General features: G+C 49.0%; 1 protein-coding gene across 4 annotated transcripts in view; it reads left to right on the top strand.

Annotated features, from left to right (window-relative positions):
- LOC124004779 (stromal interaction molecule 1-like) overlaps nucleotides 1-23460 on the top strand; it is a 66197-nt gene continuing 42737 nt past the window's right edge. For all 4 annotated transcript variants that reach the window (XM_046313568.1, XM_046313567.1, XM_046313566.1 and 1 more), the window contains exons 1-4: nucleotides 1-651; nucleotides 1183-1306; nucleotides 13770-13900; nucleotides 23125-23239. In XM_046313568.1, coding sequence (XP_046169524.1) covers nucleotides 1195-1306; nucleotides 13770-13900; nucleotides 23125-23239 — 358 coding nt within the window. In that variant the 5' untranslated portion in view covers nucleotides 1-651; nucleotides 1183-1194. The remainder of the gene's footprint in view (nucleotides 652-1182; nucleotides 1307-13769; nucleotides 13901-23124; nucleotides 23240-23460) is intronic.

The raw sequence follows: 23460 nt of genomic DNA, 5'->3' as shown, positions 1-23460 counted from the left end.
GGGTGAAGCAACCCAGTCTGAAGAACATTTGTTTTGTGTGTGGGGGGAAACCGGCTGTAGCGGACATGTAGCTAGTGCATTTACGACCGCTCTGTGTTTGAATCAATCATAAATACATTTTTCTTACTTGAGTGTATTTTATCCAGTAAATTGACGTAAAAGGACGGGGTTGCTAAGTTGCTCGCGTTCTATCACTGTAGCTAGTTCGTGTGCGATGATTTTGTCGGTTTAGCCATCTTCCTAGCTGCTGACAGTGGTCTGAAGGCTGCTGTTCTGTTGCGGTGGTGAGCTACCCGAAGAAGCGGCCCTGACCATAACGTTAGCTAGCTGGCTTTATCCAAGTGTCTGTTTTGTCGACCTCCAAGTATCTGTTAGTCGACCACCTCGGCCGTTGCATTGGATTGTCTGCGCATTGCTGGCTGGCTAGCTAGCTACCTAACGTCAGCTGGCTAAACGGAGCGGAAAGTCATCTGTCATATGCAGATATGACAGCCAACTAGCTAGCTAGCCAGCTAACTTCGCTCTTTATCCATGGAATACAAATGGGTTTCTTTTTGGAGTATGGACCTACGATTGATGGCGTGCCTTTGAGTCTACGGTAACCCACAATAGTTGTAATAAGAAAAGCATCCAATGCAAAAGTGTTGAAAGGTAACTAACTAGCTACTATACATTTAATGGCTACCTAGAAAATCATGAAACGACTTACTTGATTATGATAGCTATTCAGGCCGGGCTGTCAAGCTCCCAGCTGTCACTTTTTTTGTTTTTATAACGTTGGTTAGCCAGACATGTATTTAGTTACTGACTGGTAACGTTAGCTATGATTGCTTGTTATCCATGTGCAGCTAATATAGGCGTGTAATATAATGATTTTATTGATGGTGAAATTGTTTGCTAGTAGTGTTATGGTTTAGCATTAGCCAACCACTGAGTTTTGTGAGAGCCTGTATTATCTGACTTAGCCCTATGTGACTTCTATACTATGTCTGATGAGATTTGGCTTGTAAAGCTCTGATGTGATCTCATTTGATGCTTAAGTCCTTTTAGATTGTAATAATCATGCAGTGTCATTGTTTGAAATCTGAAGTTTGCATAGTAAAATCACTAGGCTAGTAGCTAACATTGTAGCTATTAATGCGTGATGTCCCTCTTAACGTTTCCTCTCCATCCTCTTCCTAGCAAACCCCCATTATGGATTTCAGCAAATCGTTGACCTTGTGGATTGCATGCTTATGCCTCCTGAGGGAAATCTGGACGGTACAAGCCAGCTCAGACCACCATCATATTGATAATGGTGTGTCAGGTATGTAAATATCATTCAGAAATTTCTGAACGTTATGACACAGATGTCATCATTCAGCCCATATGCCAGCATGTGTATATTCATACAATACTCCATACACAATGTGATCAAAATTGGAGACATTGTAGACATTTGTTGCATTATCAGTGTTCTAGAACCTCCTCTACCATTCCTGTATTTAGGAACCTCCTCTTCCATTCCTGTATTTAGGAATGGTGCTGGCTCTAAATGTAGCCATGCTGAGAATAGTTAGGGTATGCAATCTCCATTAATCTCTGTCCTCGGGTGGTCCTGGCACACTGTCAAGTCAGGGAGTCGTGCATCTTCGTAGTGAGTTTGTTTTTGTTACCTATTGACAAGTCAGTCAAAACATTTTTCACTCATCTTCACTAGTTTTGCCACAGCATTCAGTGTCAGAACAAAACGGAATATGTGAAAGGATTGTCATAGATTTAGTTTAAACTAAACTACATGGCACTGAGCATTTTTGGGACTTAGCAAAAATGTAAGGAACATCATATAGGTGCCTAAGCCTCATGTCAGCTACAATAGCAGACTAGACCTAGCCTATTCATTGTTAGTTTTCCACTGGATCAGACCCCTAGATTTATGGAAATGTTAGCTGTGTTGATTGCGAATGGACAATTGTGGGAATGTCCTAACGAGTCTCTTCTGGTCTTCCCTTTTTGCTGGGTATGGATCACGCATTGTCATGTCGTATTTATACAGCTGAAGGCTACTTAAGTGCCTGCCCATCATTTTATCATCACTGTTTATACACTTGAACAGTGTTGATGTTGAACTTGTGGAATTCATAATTTATCATGTAGTGCCATGCTTCCTGTCTAAGGGGCCCTTAACTAATGTAGGCCTATTCCTGAAACAATTGAGACATTTAGAAATTAATAACAATATCTTTGAAGACCACTCTCTGCCTGACTTCTGTAAGTAAGTCTATTCTAAACCGCTTACAGTAATTGTGCCTCTACTTGTAAGGTCTTTGATTTGACATCATGCATTGAGGCCAGACTGTGTAAAGGCTTGGACAGGGGCCCAGTCATGGAGTGATACAACATGTTTGGCTATCACAGTGACCCATCTCCAATAGAGATTTTATTTGGGGTAAAACATTATACGGTTTAGTGTTTTTTCTGGACCTGTTGGTGGTGAGACATTCATTGAATGTGGCCTAGCTAGCCACATGCATAATGTATAGGTTAGTGTCTGTGCTCAGCAACAGTTTATCTAGCTCGTGGCGTTTGTGTGATGAAGATGCTCGGTGCCTGGAGAGGGTTGACTACTACAGACTACTACAGACTACTGCCTACTACAGTAAGCCTGGTTGGGCATCCTGGAGTCAGGATGGGAAACAGTAATTACACCGGTAGTGAAGTGGAATGTTCCAGAGGGCAAGTGCGTGTTCAATCTTCTACAGGCACACATACACAGAGAGTGTTACATAACTTAAAGCTTTTGAAAAGGTCGTCTAGTATGTAAATACCTGATCTCCAGACCCAGAAAGTTTGCAAACCAAATGAAAAAGAGTGTGTGAGTGAGAATAGCAGGTGATAAACATCGTCATTCTTTTCATAATGGCAGTGTTTTCTGAACAAGCACTGGGCTGGAGTTCTGGAATGTAGACCCACTAGTATTTTCAAATACCCAAAACAACGGCCTAAAAGTAAAACATTTAACCACCACCATCACTAACTTGGGTTGTAGACTTAACCCTTATCTAGTAGGCTAGCAGTGTTAAGCACACTGACTTGGGTTGTAGACTTAACCCTTATCTAGTAGGCTAGCAGTGTTCAGCACACTGACTTGGGTTGTAGACTTAACCCTTATCTAGTAGGCTAGCAGTGTTCAGCACACTGACTTGGGTTGTAGACTTAACCCTTATCTAGTAGGCTAGCAGTGTTAAGCACACTGACTTGGGTTGTAGACTTAACCCTTATCTAGTAGGCTAGCAGTGTTCAGCACACTGACTTGGGTTGTAGACTTAACCCTTATCTAGTAGGCTAGCAGTGTTCAGCACACTGACTTGGGTTGTAGACCTAACCCTTATCTAGTAGGCTAGCTATGTTCAGCACACTAACTTGGGTTTAGACTTAACCCTTATCTAGTAGGCTAGCAGTGTTCAGCACACTGACTTGGATTGTAGAGTTAACCCTTATCTAGTAGGCTAGCAGTGTTCAGCACACTGACTTGGGTTGTAGACTTAACCCTAGTATCTAGTAGGCTAGCAGTGTTCAGCACACTGACTTGGATTGTAGAGTTAACCCTTATCTGTAGACAGTGTTAACCCTAGTATCTAGTAGGCTAGCAGTGTTCAGCACACTGACTTGGGTTGTAGACTTAACCCTTATCTAGTAGGCTAGCAGTGTTCAGCACACTGACTTGGGTTGTAGACTTAACCCTTATCTAGTAGGCTAGCAGTGTTCAGCACACTGACTTGGGTTGTAGACTTAACTAGTATCTAGTAGGCTAGCAGTGTTCAGCACACTGACTTGGGTTGTAGACTTAACTAGTATCTAGTAGGCTAGCAGTGTTCAGCACACTGACTTGGGTTGTAGACTTAACTAGTATCTAGTAGGCTAGCAGTGTTCAGCACACTGACTTGGGTTGTAGACTTAACCCTTATCTAGTAGGCTAGCAGTGTTCAGCACACTGACTTGGGTTGTAGACTTAACCCTTATCTAGTAGGCTAGCAGTGTTCAGCACACTGACTTGCGTGGGTTGATTTGGAGCCCCCAGCGAGATTTATGCTTTTAGGTTGCTGACTTTAAATAACAGTTTGACCTGGAATGGATTTGTCAGTCAGTTATCTGGAGCCATATTAGCCAGGAGGCTTTCATTTTGAGCTGCATTGTTATTGTCAAACTGCCACTATAGATGGGATTTGAGATTTGGTGCCTTCCATTGCAGCTGTACAGCCTAGTTAAGGCAGAGGAAATACTGTTTTTGATCAGAAATGCTCCACCCCACTTTCTGCTGCAGTGCAGTGGCACATTTTTGTGGCACATGCTACTGCCTGTATGCTTGTGCTGAAGGGATGGCTTTACAATCATCGAATGTTAGCATGTCTTAACAAGCAGCTCCAGAAAACCTGACAGGAAGTCAGTTGATGGATTAGCAGCTTGTTGTAGCCTACTTACACTGTAAAAAATATATATTTTTGTTCTTGTTAGAGTTACCGAATAGAGTGGGGGGGGTTTTGACAAAGATGTATGTTTCCTTGTGCACATAAAGGCTTCTTGAAGTCAGGAACAGTTTTACTCAAATAGAAAATGTATTTGAATAAATGGATAAATACAACAGTTAAGATCAGGATATAAGTTCAAAAAGGTAAGATTTATGCTCTCCTCTGTCCTTGTTTTCAGCAACTCACACTGCCTCTCTCCCACAAACACAAACCCTTCTGTTCAACCAACTCAGTTTGGTTGGAGGGGCAACAATCCTGACTCAACACACATTCCTCACATGTATAATTGCACACTTAACTGTAGCAGACTAAATGTTTAACTGGAAGGACATGAAAAATGACTGTTAATTTGTTAAAGGACCCTGTTTTTCATTCACACACAATGGGGAATGTATGAGTCTTTAGGTGAGGAAGTGCCATCATCCTAACAGTTTGTCAGCTGTGATGGTGGTGGTTGTTGATATGCCTGGATATTATAGAATTGATTCCACATTGGCCACCTGTCACAGCTAGGGCTGGGCAATGTGGCCAAAATGTTCAATCACGCTATATATTAAAAAAAATGGACGGTATTTGACTCTATTTTTAGTTTTGAATAATAAAAGTTATACATTTTCTTTTGAGTAGTGAGTGATACTAGTGAATTATGTGTAGTGAGTGATACTCGTGCTTTATGAGTAGTGAGTGATACTCGTGCTTTATGAGTAGTGAGTGATCCTAGTGATTTATGAGTAGTGAGTGATCCTAGTGATTTATGTGTAGTGAGTGATACTAGTGCTTTATGAGTAGTGAGTGATCCTAGTGATTTATGTGTGGTGAGTGATCCTAGGGTGGCAACACATACATTCTTAGTGATTTCAATGAGTCTTTCTCCATTCTGATACTTTTATACTGTTCAATTCAACTTCAACCAAAACAAATTTCAGCACTTTTTTATCATTTCTACATTTCCTGCACTCAATTGCAATGGTGGAAAAAGTACCCAATTGTCATACGTGAGTAAAAGTAAAGATACATTAATAGAACATTACTCAAGTGAAAGTCACCTAGTAAAGTACTACTTGAGTAAATAAGTATGACATGTTTAAGTATCAAAAGTAAAAGTATAAATAATTTCAGATTCCTTATATTAAGCAAAGCAGATAGCACCATTTTCTTGTTATTTTTTAATTTACGGATAGCCAGGGGCACACTCCAACACTCAGACATCATTTACAAACAAAGCATTTGTGTTTAGTGAGTCCTCCAGATCAGAGGCAGTAGATGACCAGGGATGTTCTCTTGGCAAGTGTGTGAATTGGACTATTTTCCTGTCCAGCTAAGTATTCACGTAACGAGTACTTTTAGGTGTCAGCGAAAATGTATGGAGTGAAAAAGTACAGTATTTTCTTTAGGAATGTATTGAAGTAAAAGTTATCAAAAATAAAAATAGTCAAGTACAGATACCAAAAAATGACTTAAGTAGTACTTGAAAGTATTTTTACTTAAGTACTTTACACCACTGCTCAATACAGATCACTTCCACACTGCCACGTAGGCCTGCACGATATGGGCAGTTAATCTAGGACTTATTTTTAACCAAATGTTGCAATTGTGAATTAGAGCAAAACTGTTGGAATCATGGAAATAGAATTACTATTCTAATTCTATAATTAGAATATAATAGTGGGCACTTTGAATACAGTATTGTTTAAAAATCCAGGGAGGAGTTATTGTGACAGGGTAGGAACTAAAGTGTTGGTAAGTGTTTTTTAGGGGACCCTATAAGCTTTGGCTACATTGCATGTTTTCTCTTAACTACTTAATGTAGGTAACATATTCTTGCTTTGCATATTCCTCTGATTTAGAAGATACTGTTGCAAAATAACATGCTGATTTAGACCATCACTGGTATCAGGCTGTATTAGCTAGCTATGTTTGATCTTACTTAGTGCATTTAGTAGCTAGCTAACAATTAGCGTCTCACAAGATTTAGGGCAACTTGATAAGAATAGACAAAGTAGCTGTTTGCTGATGTAAGAAACACAAACTAATAGTGTCGTCATAGAACTCTAGTGGATTTATATTAAGACGCAAAGTGAAAACAGCATTGTTGTCATCAACATTGTTGCATGTGCTGCATTGACCATGCAGACTGAACGAAAGTGTTTCATGGTTGAGGAACATCAAATGCGCTCCGTGAGTAACAGGCCATGGCTACGTTTGTGTGGAAAGCGGCACGGAGAGAAAGAGGACTCAAGTAGCGAAGTAAACTGTAAAAAATTGACATTACACATGGTGTATCACATTTAACAAACCAACATTCAAATACTGTTCTAGAATGTAAAGTAAAGACCTGAACCGGTCCCTGCATTAAATAACGGTATATCATAAAATATGGTATACGGTCCAGCCCGAGCCACAGCCTCTGTAGCTAGCTTGCTCTAGCTCTTGACAGGTCAGGGTATGGTGACTTTTGTGGCTCCAAAGAAGTTGAATCATTTGTCCCTATGCTGTTGCCTACAGCTAGACTGCTTGATATAATGCAATTCCATATCTTCACTTTTCTGGCCTCATTGCCATTTTCTGTGCAGCACTTGCTACCTTAATTTGCCTTTTTCTTTGAAGTCTTTGTCATAAATAAACATGCAGTAGGATTCCATGCCAGAGAAGCTCCTGCCTGCCCTGTGCTGTGCTGTGCTATAAGTTGCACTCTGCATGGGCCAATCGGGGAAAGTTCCAGATCTTGCCTGGTGTTGTAATACTACGAGCTACATTGTGCAGCAAGCAGGAGGTAAACACAAATGGACACTTGCTGTTGTGTGCTTCCTCATGATAGATATCATCACACAGGAAGATGCCTGATACCACATTTCTTAGTGTGAAATATGACGACATCGCACTAATGTAGGCATTGCCCTATTTACTTTATTTTTTAATTACAATGATGGCCTGGCAAAAGGCCTCCTGTGGGGATGGGGACTGAGATAAAAAATATAGGACAAAACGCACATCACGACGAGACACCTCAACACTACATAAAGATAGTCCTAAGACGACAGCATGGTAGCAACACCACATGACAACAACATGGCAGCAGCACAATATGGTAGCTGCACAAAACATGGTACAAACATTATTGTGCACAGACAAACCACAAAGGCAAGAAGGTAGAGACAACAATACATTGCGTGAAGCAGCCACAACTGTCAGTAAGAGTGTCCATGATTGAGTCTATTTCATTTGTGTTTTGGTCAGGTTTCTGGGCAGGATAAGCCACACAGTCATACAAGCAAAAATATTTTGCACAGACTATTCGCTTTGATCCATCTGGTCAGCTCTTTCCCTTTTAGGGACTGTTGGCTATGACTTCTTTCAGCCATTTTCCCTGTATTTTTACCCTGCTGTTTCATTATGAAGACTCCATTCTTTTGACCTGAGATTGTATATTTAACTTTGAACATTGAAGCTTTCTGAAATGACACTTGGCTACACTGCAGATCTCTGTGGCTTAGAGGCAGCCTTGGTTACCCTCCTGCACACAGCCCAGAATGTCTGCAGACTGCAGCTCAGACAACTATGTTTTCCTCTGAGTTGACGCAAGGCCTTGTCTGTGATCTGCTGCTGCAGAGGTTTTCTAATCCCTCAGGAGAGAGGCGAAGACTGCAGGCCAGGCAGACACACAACATAATATACAGCCAGGCCAGATGGTTTCCTGACCATGACTACAGCCAGAGGTACTCCCGGCATGTGACACCATTCATGCAACTATTTTTTTTCAAACAACTGAATTGGAATGGCTGCATAGCTGGAATTCTTGAGGTGAAAGTAAGAAGTGTGTTCTCTAACTATAGACCTCTATATACGTGCTATTATGCTGATGTGTAATAATGTATGCTAAGATAGGCGGGTCGTTCCACGAATAGAGTACATTTTGGGTAGCGTAACTTGGTAAAATAAAAATATATAACGGTCTGTTATAAAGTGCACACTTCGTAAAGATGTTTAATAGAGGTCGACCGATTAATCGGAACGGACGATTTTCAAGTTTTCATAACAATCGGTAATCAGCATTTTTGGACACCGATCGTGGCCGACCGACTACCTGTTATGCGAGAGCAGCAAGGAGCCAAGGTAAGGTGCTAGCTAGCATTAAACGTATCTTATAAAAAACAATCTGTCTTAACATAATCACTTGTTAACTACACATGGTTGATGATATTACTAGTTTAACTAGCTTGTCCTGCTTTGCATATAATCGATGCCGTACCTGTTAATTTATCATTGAATCACAGCCTACTTCGCCAAACTGGTGATTTAACAAGCGCATTCATGAAAAATGCACTGTTGTTGCACCAATGTGTACCTAACCATAAACATCAATGCCTTTCTTAAAGTCAATACACAAGTATATCTTTTTAAACCTCATATTTAGTTAATATTGTCTGCTAACATGAATTTCTTTTAACTAGGGAAATTGTGTCACTTCTCTTGCGTCCATTGCACACAGAGTCAGGGTATATGCAACAGTTTGAACTGTTTATGACTTCAAGCCTATCAACTTCCGAGATCAGGCTGGTGTAACCGATGTGAAATGGCTAGCTAGTTAGCAGGGTGCGTGCTAATAGCATTTAAATCGGTGACATCACTCGCTCTGAGACCTTGAAGTAGTTCTTCCCCTTGCTCTGCGAGGGCTGTGGCTTTTGTGGAGCAATGGGTAACAATGCTTCGAGGGTGACTGCTGTCGATGTGTTCCTGGTTCGAGCCCAGGTACGGGCGAGTGCCTATAAGAACATCCAATAGTCAAAGGTATATGAAATACAAATGGTATGTTGTGAACTAATTTCCCAGAATTTTATGTAATTATGACATAACATTGAAGGTTGTGCAATGTAACAGCAATATTTAGACTTTGTGTTGCCACCCATTTGATAAAATATGTAACGGTTCCGTATTTCACTGAAATAATACATTTTTATTTAAAAAAAATGTATGATAGTTTCTGGATTTGACCATATTAATGACCTGCGGCTCGTATTTCTGTGTATTATTATGTTCTAATTAAGTCTGATATTATATTTGATAGAGCAGTCTGACTGAGCGGTGGTGGGCAGCAGCAGGCTCGTAAGCATTAATTCAAACAGCACTTTAGTGTGTTTGACAGCAGCTCTTAGCTGTGCTTCAAGCATTGAACTGTATATGACTTCAAGCCTATCAACTTGCGAGATCAGGCTGGTGTAACCGATGTGAAATGGATAGCTAGTTAGCAGGGTGCGCACTAATAGCATTTCAATCGGTGACATCACTCGCTCTGAGACCTTGAAGTAGTTCTTCCCCTTGCTCTGCAAGGGTCGTGGCTTTTGTGGAGCGATGGGTAACAATGCTTTGAGGGTGACTGTTGTCGATGTGTTCCTGGTTTGAGCACAGGTAGAGGCGAGGAGATGGATGGAAGCTATACTGTTACACTGGCAATACTAAAGTGCCTATAAGAACATCCAATAGTCAAAGGTATATGAAATACAAATGGTATAGAGAGAAATAGTCCTATAATTCCTATAATAACTACAACCTAAAACTTCTTACCTGGGAATATTGAAGACTCATGTGTAAGTCGCTCTGGATAAGAGCGTCTGCTAAATGACTTAAATGTAAAAGGAACCACCAGCTTTCATATGTTTAAACTAGCTTTTTTTTTTTTTACATGGCACATATTGCACTTTTACATTCTTCTCCAACAATTTGTTTTTGCATTATTTAAACCAAATTGAACATGTTTCATTATTTGAGGCTACATTTATTTTATTTGTGTATTAAGTTGAAATTAAAGTGTTCATTCAGTATTATTGTAATTGTCATTATTACAAATAAATAAATACATTAAAAAAATTTGGCTGATTTTAATCGGTAATGGCTTTTTGGGTCCTCCAATAATCGGTATCGGCATTGAAAAATCATAATCGGTCTACCTCTAATCTTTTACCATCTCAAGGGGGTAACAACAAGACTATAGTACATGCCAATAACGTGCCATTAAAGTAACGGTTGACCGTAACAGGGTTGAAGTTTTCATCTTAATTAGCCCTTGTGATATGGAGAATGGAAGCTTTGTGTAACAGGGAAGGGCAATTCAATGCAAGCTTCATATTTTTAATATTTTGTTACATTGTTAAAACATTTCTAGCTCATCTATTAGTAACAGGGTGTTATGCTTAGTTTTCCATCACTAAACACCAGAAGAGAAGAGTAAATACTATGATTTGACTATTATATTTCAATGTTTCTTTAAAAAATGTTTTTAAATAAAGGAATATAGTTTTACTATATTAAATAGAGTTCAGTTGACGTAACAGGGTTGACCTTAGAATGATGAACATGATTAAATGAATCACTAATCATATTAAATAAATAATCATCTTCAGAAAGGACAATCGAAGCAACAACATAACTAGGGCTTTACAATGATGGTGAAAACTTGAAGAAGTGTTTGGGTTCGATCTTCCCAGGAAAGTTGGAAAAATATGACGAGGGACATGTCAAAATGCAGATTTTTTAATATATTTTTTATTCATATAAAAAACCTTATTTATAGAAATGTCCATGTGGTATATATTAAAAGGCACTTCATTAAATGTACTACTAGTAGTAGGCTTTATTCCATACTAAGTAAAGGAAAATAACATTCGGCTAGTAAAGATTTTGATGTTTTGAACCCATATTTCCCTCTGGTCTTTGACTTCTCCCTCACCACAACTCTACTTCCCTACACATGTGTTGCACTGGGATTGATGACATAACATCAGCACCCTTGTCATTCTGAGTGTTGACAACAATGTGTTGAACACTCAGGTTACACTGTTCAAAAGAAAGCAGCTACCCCCCCACAACACAGCCTGGTTATAAATAGCCTCTTGCAAGGTTTAGTTAATGCTCTGCTACATTTAACACCCCTGTGGTTTTCTGCGGTGAGCAGCAAAGTTCCTAGACCACAATGTGGATTTGAACAAATGGCTTGCTTTGGTTTCAAGGTGGACATCATTTTGGCTGTTGTTAGCCTACCCATAAAAGCTGAAGTGTGTTACATGCTGATTGTCACTAGACTAGGGCTGACCCCATTTAGTTGACTGGTCCATTGTTTGTTTGGTCAATAGGCTGTTGGTTCACCAATACTTTTTGGGGGGAGCAGTGGCAAATATACAAAAAATGATTTATGGCACACAAGACACCTGTCTGAGTCCTACCTGTCTGAGTCCTACCTGTCTGAGTCCTACCTGTCTGAGTACCCTGAGTACCTGTCTGAGTCCTGAGTACCTGTCTGAGTCCTACCTGTCTGAGTCCTACCTGTCTGAGTCCGATTGAGTCGATTAATCCATTGCAGAGGCTGCGGGGATGGCACACCAGTATCACCAGTAGTACAATTACTGCTAATTCCCATTTCTCATCTAAAATGTTTGTTTAGTTATGGTAATTTCTGTTCATTTATTTTTTATTATTATAGTCTTACTGTTGTCATTGTAGGAGTGGACACGTTGTTTGCAGAGAGCACAATTTAGGCTACACTTGTTAGAAAAAAGTTGTTTAATTTCATTCCATTTATGAGTTGTCAAATTATTCATTGTCTTTTGTTTTGCAGCTCTCTTGTCAATCTTGAGTAAGGACATGCACCTGATTATGCATGGAAGTAGGCCTAGGCTACCAGGCCTATAAATGTGCCCATTTGATACTATTTCTGATTGTCTTAACCATCACACAGGAGCTTTTCAAAGAAAACATTTATTCCCATCAAACAGCAAGTAAATAAAGTGTGTTTTTACATCCATAGAGAATGACAGTAGTTCCTCAATGTAGCCTACTTTATACATGTTTTTTGCGTATCTCTATCGATTACCACTCCGCATGAAAGGAGGAAAAAATGTCATGCTCTGATCTGGTGTAAAAGTCCTAAAATAGGCCTACCTAATTACTTCTTATCTCTTGTGCAAATAGTCTACAACTGTGTCTGTGGCAGGGGAAACTGAGTGCACAGAATATTTTATGCAATGTTGCAAGTTTGCTAGCACTAGCTTTGGGACATACCACGTTAATAGTTGATACAATGTTTCAAGTTTCTTGCAGACAGGCCATGCATAGTCAATGTGATTTATAGGATATTTATTTTTATCAGGATATTCGCTACCTGCAGGCTGCAATGTTTTTATTTGTTGGCTTTAAGTAGGCTATTTTTACGTAGATGGCAATACAAGTTACTTTTATATTTGTATCATTTTCATTTAGATATAATTTTGATGAACCACATGACGACATTGATTTTGAGATATGAATACTTTATTATACATGAAATGAAACTGTTCCACATAAATGTACATCTAAAACCGGCCCATAGGTTAGTAGTAATCATAGGAAAGCTTGGCACTCCAAATGGAAAAGGTTGCTGACTGCTGTTGTGGCCTTCAGCAGCCTAATGGCAGAATCTGCAAAGGCAGCAACGGGTATTTTTAGTTTTATTCTGGGTAGGCTATATTCATCTGTCTCCCTCTTTAGTAATTTGTGTGTCTTTATTTTGAATCGCAGTGCATCAGACAAGCTCTGTAGCCTACATGTAGTTGATTTTATTCAAACATAGGGTGTATCTATATTTGGAAAAATGCAAGTTTAAAAATGTAGACCAATTGATTGGTTGAAAGATCAGACGGCTCTTGGTCAACCAAGTTTTGTTGTTGTTGTGGACAACCCTACATTAGACCTACTGTGTTGTATCCAGATACCTTCAAAACGTTCCTGTACCATCCCGGGGTATACGGTGTTACTGGCAGTGCACACAAAGGGCGCTATTTCTTTCCAAACAAAAAAATATATATACATTATTCTTTTGACACACACAACAAATTTTGGCAGCAGGGATCTTGATCCAGTAGTAGATTGTATCTGCTCTAAGAAGCTTGATCTTGCAAGCCAGCTGCTTAGCCAGCCGCTTAGCCAGCCGCTTAGCCAGCCGCTTAGCCAGCCGCTTAGCCAGCCACTGAGCCAGCCACTTAGCTAGTGCGTTAGCAAACCAAATGCATAGGTGGAGCCCTGAGTTGGAAATAATTTATTTGGCACATCTTTGATAATGTAACTTATAGTTACAAGCAGTGGCGTAGCTTTATGGCCCAAACTGTTGGAAATTTCTACCGGTATACAATATATATGATTTACCGCCCAAGTTCAGGTATTGTTGGGAGCCCTGTACAATTGCTGGCCCTGTACAACTGTTGACTCAAATTGAACTTGTCTTTTCTCTCTCAGAACTCTGTCGCATCGATGAGCCTCGGTGCCACGATGAAAATACCATCCTCAGCTTCGAGGCCATCCGCAGTATCCACAAGCAGATGGATGACGATGCTAATGGCAATGTGGATGTGTCAGAGACGGACGGGGTAAGTAGTACCACCGGGTTCCCTACACAATGTGGGTGTGTCAAAGAAGGACTGGGTGAGTAGCACCACCAGGTTCCCTACACAATGTGGGTGTGTCAGAGAAGGACTGGGTGAGTAGCACCACCAGGTTCCCTACACAATGTTCGTGTGTCAGAGAAGGACTGTGTGTAGCACCACCAGGTTCACTACATAATGTGGATGTGTCAGAGAAGGACTGGGTGAGTAGCACCACCAGGTTCCCTACACAATGTGGGTGTGTCAGAGAAGGACTGGGTGAGTAGCACCACCAGGTTCCCTACTTCAATACATTTCAATAGCATTTGATAGATTACAGGTGTTTTCAGTTTTCACATTGTGATGTGTTGGAGAGGATGTCGCTACTGTCCTGCATGGCACCAGTCAAACCTGTCTATGTGAGTCACAGTAAAGTGGCCAGACGGTATCAGTACTTTAATCCCCTGTCATCCACCAGCAGGGATTCCTTCCGAAGATGGCCACAGATAATGAGATTAGTTAATGGCTGCCCGGTAATGGCTTTTACTTTGCTATTGAAGTAAGTGGTGGATTTGTGCTCCTCCTGCTTCTCATGTTGTAGTGCTGTGCTTGAGTTCACCGAGTAGAAACCCCTGCTGGTTTTTACTATGTTGCTGGAGTAGTTGGCTCCTGTTTTACAGGCTCCTAACCAATTGTGTGTTTTTTGCGTGTTTATAACTTATTTTGTACATAATGTTTCTGCCACAGTCTCTTATGACAGAAAAGAGCTTCTGGATATCAGAACAGCGATTACTCACCTCGAGCAAGACAAAGATTTTTTATTTTATGAGTCAGACGCGAAGGATTTACTGCTGATACCTGACCAGGCCCAAATTCCCATAATTCGCATGAAGAAGAGACGCTGATACAGGTCCGGGTGCCTTGTGAGAATTTGTTGGCAAGTGAATAACCCTCCTCTACCATCCATCCTATTGGCCAACTTGCAATCATTGTTGAATGAACTGGATGAGCTCCGTTCAAGTCTTTCCTACCTGGGACTAAGCTTTCTGCCATCCAAGGCCCTAAAAATTGCCAAAAACTACAGCCACCCTAGTTATAGGCTGTTCTCTCTGCTAACACACGGTATGCGGTACCCGAGCGCCAAGTCTAGGTCCAAAAGGCTTTTTAAGAGTGTCTACCTCCAAGCCATAAGACTGCTGAACAGTAAATCAAATGTCCACACAGACTATTTGCATTGACCCCCCCCCCCCCCCCTCTGCTATTCAATGTTTATTTTCTATGCATGGTCACTTTACCCCTGTACCTACATGTACATATTAACTCTATTATCTTGACTAACCTGTACCTCCGCCTATTGACCTGGTACCGGTGGCCCCTGTATATAGCCTTGTTATTTTATTGTTACTCTTCTTTTTTTAAACTGCATTGTTAGTTAAGGCCTTGTAAGTAAGCATTTCACAGTAAGGTCTTTACCTGGGAGTGTTGGGAAAAGGCCCCTCTCTGCTGTGTAACCGGTGTCCTGGGCCTCATCTTGGACTGGAAGAGCTTAGCAAGGCAGCACAGCATTGCCAGGCCAGTCCATGCATTCCTTCAGTCAGAGAGAAGTCGGGGCTGCAAAAATGACACCTGTGTGGCCTGACCTCGCCTCCCCTCCCCGTATCAGGCTTCCTTTCACAGTGCAACCAGTCGTAGGGCAGCCACGACCAGGCTGGGAGAGGCCTGTAGGGCAGCCACGACCAGACTGGCAGAGGAGAGGCCTGTAGGGCAGCCACGACCAGGCTGGGAGAGGCCTGTAGGGCAGCCACGACCAGGCTGGGAGAGGCCTGTAGGGCAGCCACGACCAGACTGGCAGAGGAGAGGTCTGTAGGGCAGCCACGACCAGACTGGCAGAGGAGAGGTCTGTAGGGCAGCCACGACCAGACTGGCAGAGGAGAGGTCTGTAGGGCAGCCACGACCAGACTGGCAGAGGAGAGGCCTGTAGGGCAGCCACGACCAGACTGGCAGAGGAGAGGCCTGTAGGGCAGCCACGACCAGGCAGAGGGCTGTGGGGCAGCCACGACCAGGCTGGGAGAGGCCTGTGGGGCAGCCACGACCAGGCTGGGAGAGGCCTGTAGGGCAGCCACGACCAGACTGGCAGACGAGAGGCCTGTGGGGAAGCCACGACCAGACTGGCAGAGGAGAGGCCTGTGGGGCAGCCACGACCAGGCTGGGAGAGGCCTGTGGGGCAGCCACGACCAGACTGGCAGAGGAGAGGCCTGTGGGGCAGCCACGACCGACCAGAGGCCTGGGGCAGACCAGAGAGGCCTGTGGGGCAGCCACGACCAGACTGGCAGAGGCCTGTGGGGCAGCCACGACCAGACTGGCAGAGGCCTGACCAGACTGGCAGAGGCCTGTGGGGCAGCCACGACCAGACTGGCAGAGGCCTGTGGGGCAGCCACGACCAGACTGGCAGAGGCCTGTGGGGCAGCCACGACCAGACTGGCAGAGGCCTGTGGGGCAGCCACGACCAGACTGGCAGAGGCCTGTGGGGCAGCCACGACCAGACTGGCAGAGGCCTGTGGGGCAGCCACGACCAGACTGGCAGAGGCCTGTGGGGCAGCCACGACCAGACTGGAGAGGCCTGGCCAGACCAGACTGGCAGGACCAGAGAGGCCTGTGGGGCAGCCACGACCAGACTGGCAGAGGCCTGTGGGGCAGCCACGACCAGACTGGCAGAGGCCTGTGGGGCAGCCACGACCAGACTGGCAGAGGCCTGTGGGGCAGGACCAGACTGGCAGAGGCCTGTGGGGCAGCCACGACCAGACTGGCAGAGGCCTGTGGGGCAGCCACGACCAGACTGGCAGAGGCCTGTGGGGCAGCCACGACCAGACTGGCAGAGGCCTGTGGGGCAGCCACGACCAGACTGGCAGAGGCCTGTGGGGCAGGACCAGACTGGCAGAGGCCTGTGGGGCAGCCACGACCAGACTGGCAGAGGCCTGTAGGGCAGCCCGACCAGACTGGCAGAGGCCTGTGGGGCAGCCACGACCAGACTGGCAGAGGCCTGTGGGGCAGCCACGACCAGACTGGCAGAGGCCTGTGGGGCAGCCACGACCAGACTGGCAGAGGCCTGTGGGGCAGCCACGACCAGACTGGCAGAGGCCTGTGGGGCAGCCACGACCAGACTGGCAGAGGCCTGTGGGGCAGCCACGACCAGACTGGCAGAGGAGACCAGACTGGCAGAGGCCTGTGGGGCAGCCACGACCAGACTGGCAGAGGCCTGTGGGGCAGCCACGACCAGACTGGCAGAGGCCTGTGGGGCAGCCACGACCAGACTGGCAGAGGCCTGTGGGGCAGCCACGACCAGACTGGCAGAGGCCTGTGGGGCAGCCAGGCCTGTGGGGCAGCCACGACCAGACTGGCAGAGGCCTGTGGGGCAGCCACGACCAGGCTGGCAGAGGCCTGTGGGGCAGCCACGACCAGGCTGGCAGAGGCCTGTGGGGCAGCCACGACCAGGCTGGCAGAGGCCTGTGGGGCAGCCACGACCAGACTGGCAGAGGAGAGGCCTGTGGGGCAGCCACGACCAGGCCAGACTGGGGCAGCCAGAGGCTGGCAGAGGCCTGTGGGGCAGCCCGACCAGGCTGGCAGAGGCCTGTGGGGCAGCCACGACCAGGCTGGAGAGGCCTGTGGGGCAGCCACGACCAGGCTGGCAGAGGCCTGTGGGGCAGCCACGACCAGGCTGGCAGAGGCCTGTGGGGCAGCCACGACCAGGCTGGCAGAGGCCTGTGGGGCAGCCACGACCAGGCTGGCAGAGGCCTGTGGGGCAGCCACGAGCAGGCTGGCAGAGGCCTGTGGGGCAGCCACGAGCAGGCTGGCAGAGGCCTGTGGGGCAGCCACGACCAGGCTGGCAGAGGCCCGTGGGGCAGCCACGACCAGGCTGGCAGAGGCCCGTGGGGCAGCCACGACCAGGCTGGCAGAGGCCTGTGGGGCAGCCACGAGCAGGCCAGAGGCCTGGGGCAGACGAGCAGGCTGGCAGAGGCCTGTGGGGCAGCCACGACCAGGCTGGCAGAGGCCTGTGGGGCAGCCACGCAGGCCAGGCTGGGGCAGCCACGAGGCAGAGGCCTGTGGGGCAGCCACGAGCAGGCTGGCAGAGGCCTGTGGGGCAGCCACGAGCAGGCTGGCAGGGCCAGCCACGAGCACCAGGCCTGGGGCAGAGAGCAGGCTGGCAGAGGCCTGTGGGGCAGCCACGAGCAGGCTGGCAGAGGCCTGTGGGGCAGCCACGAGCCAGGCTGGGGCAGACGAGAGGCTGGCAGAGGCCTGTGGGGCAGCCACGAGCAGGCTGGCAGAGGCCTGTGGGGCAGCCACAGCAGGCTGGCAGAGGCCCAGGACAGAGCAGGCTGGCAGAGGCCTGTGGGGCAGCCACGAGCAGGCTGGCAGAGGCCTGTGGGGCAGCCACGAGCAGGCTGGCAGAGGCCTGTGGGGCAGCCACGAGCAGGCTGGCAGAGGCCTGTGGGGCAGCCACGAGCAGGCAGGCTGTGGGGAGAGGCTGGCAGAGGCCTGTGGGGCAGCCACGAGCAGGCTGGCAGAGGCCTGTGGGGCAGCCACGAGCAGGCTGGCAGGCTGGGGCAGACGAGCAGGCTGGCAGAGGCCTGTGGGGCAGCCACGAGCAGGCTGGCAGAGCCACAGGCTGGCAGACCAGGCTGGGGGGAGCAGGCTGGCAGAGGCCTGTGGGGCAGCCACGACCAGGCTGGGAGGCCTGTGGGGCAGCCACGAGCAGGCTGGCAGAGGCCTGTGGGGCAGCCACGAGCAGGCTGGCAGAGGCCTGTGGGGCAGCCACGAGCAGGCTGGCAGAGGCCTGTGGGGCAGCCACGAGCAGGCTGGCAGAGGCCTGTGGGGCAGCCACGAGCAGGCTGGCAGAGGCCTGTGGGGCAGCCACGAGCAGGCTGGCAGAGGCCCGTGGGGCAGCCAGACCAGGCTGGCAGACCAGACTGGCAGAGGCCCGTGGGGCAGCCACGACCAGGCTGGCAGAGGGTGGGGCAGCCACGACCAGGCTGGCAGACTGGCAGACCAGGCTGGCAGAGGCCCGCGGGGCAGCCACGACCAGGCTGGCAGTAGGGGACCAGGCGCGGGGCAGCCACGACCAGGCTGGCAGAGGCCCGCGGGGCAGCCACGACCAGGCTGGCAGAGGCCCGCGGGGGCCACGACCAGGCTGGCAGAGGCCCGCGGGGCAGCCACGACCAGGCTGGCAGAGGAGCCACGGCCCGCGGGGCAGCCACGACCAGGCTGGCAGAGGCCCGCGGGGCAGCCACGACCAGGCCGGCAGAGGCCCGCGGGGCAGCCACGACCAGGCCGGCAGAGGCCCGCGGGGCAGCCACGACCAGGCCGGCAGAGGCCCGCGGGGCAGCCACGACCAGGGGCAGAGCCACGGGGCAGCCAGACCACTGGCAGAGGAGACCAGGCGGCAGAGGCCCGCGGGGCAGCCACGACCACGGCAGACTGGCAGACCAGGCCGGCAGAGGCCCGGGGCAGCCACGACCAGGCGGCAGACGGGGCAGCCACGACCAGACTGGCAGAGGCCCGCGGGGCAGAGACCAGGCCGGCAGAGGCCCGCGGGGCAGCCACGACCACCAGACTGGCAGAGGCCGGAGAGGCCCGCCAGCCACGACCAGGCCGGCAGAGGCCACGGGGCACCAGACTGGCAGAGGCCCGCGGGGCAGCCACGACCAGGCCGGCAGAGGCCCGCGGGGCAGCCACGACCAGGCCGGGAGAGGCCTGGCAGCACGACCAGGCCGGCAGAGGCCCGCGGGGCAGCCACGACCAGGCCGGGAGAGGCCTGGCAGGGAGGACCAGGCCGGAGAGGCCCGCGGGGCAGCCACGACCAGACTGGCAGAGGCCCGCGGGGAGACCAGGCCGGAGAGGCCCGCGGGGCAGCCACGACCAGGCTGGCAGAGGAGAGGCCCCGGGGCAGCCACGACCAGACTGGCAGAGGAGAGGCCCGCGGGGCAGCCACGACCAGACTGGCAGAGGAGAGGCCCGCGGGGCAGCCACGACCAGGCTGGGAGACTGTAGTAGGGCAGGACCAGAGGAGAGGCCCGCGGGGCAGCCACGACCAGGCTGGGAGAGGGGGGCGGGGCAGCCACGACCAGGCTGGCAGAGGAGGCCGCGGGGCAGCCACGACCAGGCTGGGAGAGGGGAGGCCCGCGGGGCAGCCACGACCAGGCTGGCAGAGGCCCGCGGGGCAGCCACGACCAGGCTGGGAGAGGGGAGGCCCGCGGGGCAGCCACGACCAGGCTGGGAGAGGGGAGGCCCGCGGGGCAGCCACGACCAGGCTGGCAGAGGCCCGCGGGGCAGCCAGAGGCTGGCAGAGGCCCGCGGGGCAGACCAGGCTGGCAGAGGGCCCGCGGGGCAGCCACGACCAGGCTGGCAGACGGGGCAGCCACGACCAGGCTGGGAGAGGCCCGCGGGGCAGCCACGACCAGGCTGGCAGAGGCCCGCGGGGCAGCCACGACCAGGCTGGGAGAGGCCCGCGGGGCAGCCACGACCAGGCTGGGAGAGGCCCGCGGGGCAGCCACGACCAGGCTGGCAGAGGCCCGCGGGGCAGCCACGACCAGGCTGGCAGAGGCCCGCGGGGCAGCCACGACCAGACTGGCAGAGGAGAGGCCCGCGGGGCAGCCACGACCAGACTGGCAGAGGCCGCGGGGCAGCCACGACCAGACTGGCAGAGGAGAGGCCCGCGGGGCAGCCACGACCAGACTGGCAGAGGAGAGGCCCGCGGGGCAGCCACGACCAGACTGGCAGAGGAGAGGCCCGCGGGGCAGCCACGACCAGACTGGCAGAGGAGAGGCCCGCGGGGCAGCCACGACCAGACTGGGAGAGGCCCGTGGGGCAGCCACGACCAGACTGGGAGAGGCCCGTGGGGCAGCCACGACCAGGCTGGGAGAGGCCTGTGGGGCAGCCACGACCAGGCCGGCAGAGGAGAGGCCTGTGGGGCAGCCACGACCAGGCCGGAAGAGGAGAGGCCTGTGGGGCAGCCACGACCAGACCGGCAGAGGAGAGGCCTGTGGGGCAGCCACGACCAGGCTGGGAGAGGCCTGTAGGGCAGCCACGACCAGACCGGCAGAGGAGAGGCCTGTAGGGCAGCCACGACCAGGCTGGGAGAGGCCTGTAGGGCAGCCACGACCAGACTGGCAGAGGCCTGTAGGGCAGCCACGACCAGACTGGCAGAGGAGAGGCCTGTAGGGCAGCCACGACCAGACTGGCAGAGGAGAGGCCTGTAGGGCAGCCACGACCAGACTGGCAGAGGAGAGGCCTGTAGGGCAGCCACGACCAGACTGGCAGAGGAGAGGCCTGTAGGGCAGCCACGACCAGACTGGCAGAGGCCTGTAGGGCAGCCACGACCAGGCTGGCAGAGGCCTGTAGGGCAGCCACGACCAGGCTGGCAGAGGCCTGTAGGGCAGCCACGACCAGGCTGGGAGAGGCCTGTAGTAGGGCAGCCACGACCAGGCTGGCAGAGGCCCGCGGGGCAGCCACGACCAGGCTGGGAGAGGAGAGCTGTCTTCCTCTGCAGCGTCTTCTGCAAGGGCTAAGCTGTTTGAGAAGAGACACTGGCTCTGCAGACATCCCTGAAGCAGCCAGCCTGTGAATTAAGCACATCTCCAGTGTCAGTCCTGGCTCAGAGCCGACACTGAGAAAAACTGAACAAGACATGTAGAGTGCTTGGACCGAAACAGCTCTGATGCCTGGGATCTTCTTAGAGAACAAAATTGTTATAATCATGTTTCATCCTTTTTTTGGGTATTTTATTAGGATATCCATTAGCTGTTGTAAAAGCAGATGCTACTCTTCCTGGAGTCGACACAAAACATGAAACCTCATAATACAGAATATCAATAGATAAGAACAGCTCAAGGACAGAACTACATACGTTTAAAGTGGCACAGCGGTCTAAGGCACTGCATCGTAGAGCTTGAAGCGTCACCACAGACACCCTGTTTCGATTCCAGGCTGTATCACAACCGGTTGTGATTGGGAGTCCCGTAGGGCAGAGCACAATTGGCCCAGCGTCGTCTGGGTTTGGCCGGTGGAGGCCGTCATTGCATTGTAAAAAATAATTTGTTCTTAACTGACTTGCCTAGATAAATAACGGTTAAATAAAAACCTAAAGCTAAGATGATTGAAACAGCATGTTGCAGCTAAAAAACACACCGGACCAGGATTTTCTTTAAACATCAGCTATTTTGCTACATTGTCAAAGAAACGGTATGATTTATTGCCTGATTGATTGTGAGTGTCCGCCCTGTAGTGAAAACCACCCACACTAAGCTCTGAAGAAGGAAAATCAGCATCATGGCTTGTCCTGCGCCCATGTTCTTTGAGATGTTCTTTGTGGGGGCGTGTGTCGTACAGCAGCCAAGCTTCTTCCTCCCAGTGATAACAGCATGGGGGCTGGCTAGCGATGGAGGAAACAGAATGTCATCTAAGCCCTTTTGCTGTGCTTCTATGTTGTTGCTCAAGAGAACTGGAGACACTTAATGTGTCTGATATTACTTAGATTAGGCTCATTAGATTGAAAGATTGGTGAGTGTTTTAGAGTAGAGGAGGAACACCTGATTTCCTGTTTGTGTTCCTCCTCAAATAATGATCTATTGTCCACTGCTGTTAGAACTGGAGTTATAGGTTTGTACATTCCATCACAGGATCTCAGGCCAGTAAAGCTTCAGTGTAAAATATTGTACATGGGCAAACGTATAGATCTTTATTGACATTCACTTGGTAAGACAATGTCGAGGTCTTAATTGACATTCAGTCACAAAAGGCCATTTGTTTTCTAGCCCCTTCTCCGAGTGTGTGGTGTGAATAAAGCATAATGTTCCCGGCTGTTCCATTAATGCTAGGCTCCTCTCTACTGCACACTGCTACAGTAACAAGGCTGGGTGCACACAGTGAAGTGAGCCCGGTCTGCAGCAGTAAGCTTAGCTGTCTGACTCTGCAGGCTGGGGAAGGCTCAGGGCATGCCTCTGTTGGTTATTCTCTGAGCACGCCGTACAGAGATCTTTTTATCCTTCCCTGGTATAGCTGACACTTTGCAGTCTCTTAGGTCTACCTCAGCGGTTTGATTCCATCATCTATAAGTGACAGGCCACAATCTTTTTGGCTGATTTGATTGATACATCCGCTGCTCTTTATTCACTTCTCTCTTACCTGCTCTCTGTCTTCCCTTCTGTTTCCCTCCATGTGACCCTGGCGACCTCCAGTTCCTGAGGGAGGACCTGAACTACCACGATCCCAAAGCCAAGCACAACAGTTTCCACGGAGACGACCAGTTCATCAGTGTGGAAGACTTGTGGAATACCTGGAAGGGTTCTAAAGGTGCTGTAACTACGCTCTAACTAACACTGTGGTGTTACAGGAGCCTCCCGCTCTGTCACTGCTCTCTGCAGGCTAGCAGTACAAACCAGTCTCCCCTCCAGGCACGCTGCCCCACTTAGTGCATCCGTGTGCATATAGGAGAGTCTCAGACGATGAATCTCTTTCAGTACACTGTGTTCAGTGTTCTCCTCTAGGAGTGCTGCTCTGTCCGTCCAGCCCTC

This window comes from Oncorhynchus gorbuscha, linkage group LG19, assembly GCF_021184085.1.
Source record: "Oncorhynchus gorbuscha isolate QuinsamMale2020 ecotype Even-year linkage group LG19, OgorEven_v1.0, whole genome shotgun sequence".
Lineage (NCBI taxonomy): Eukaryota > Metazoa > Chordata > Actinopteri > Salmoniformes > Salmonidae > Oncorhynchus > Oncorhynchus gorbuscha.
Note: the sequence above shows the minus strand (reverse complement) of the source record. Positions and strands in the feature narration are given on the sequence as shown.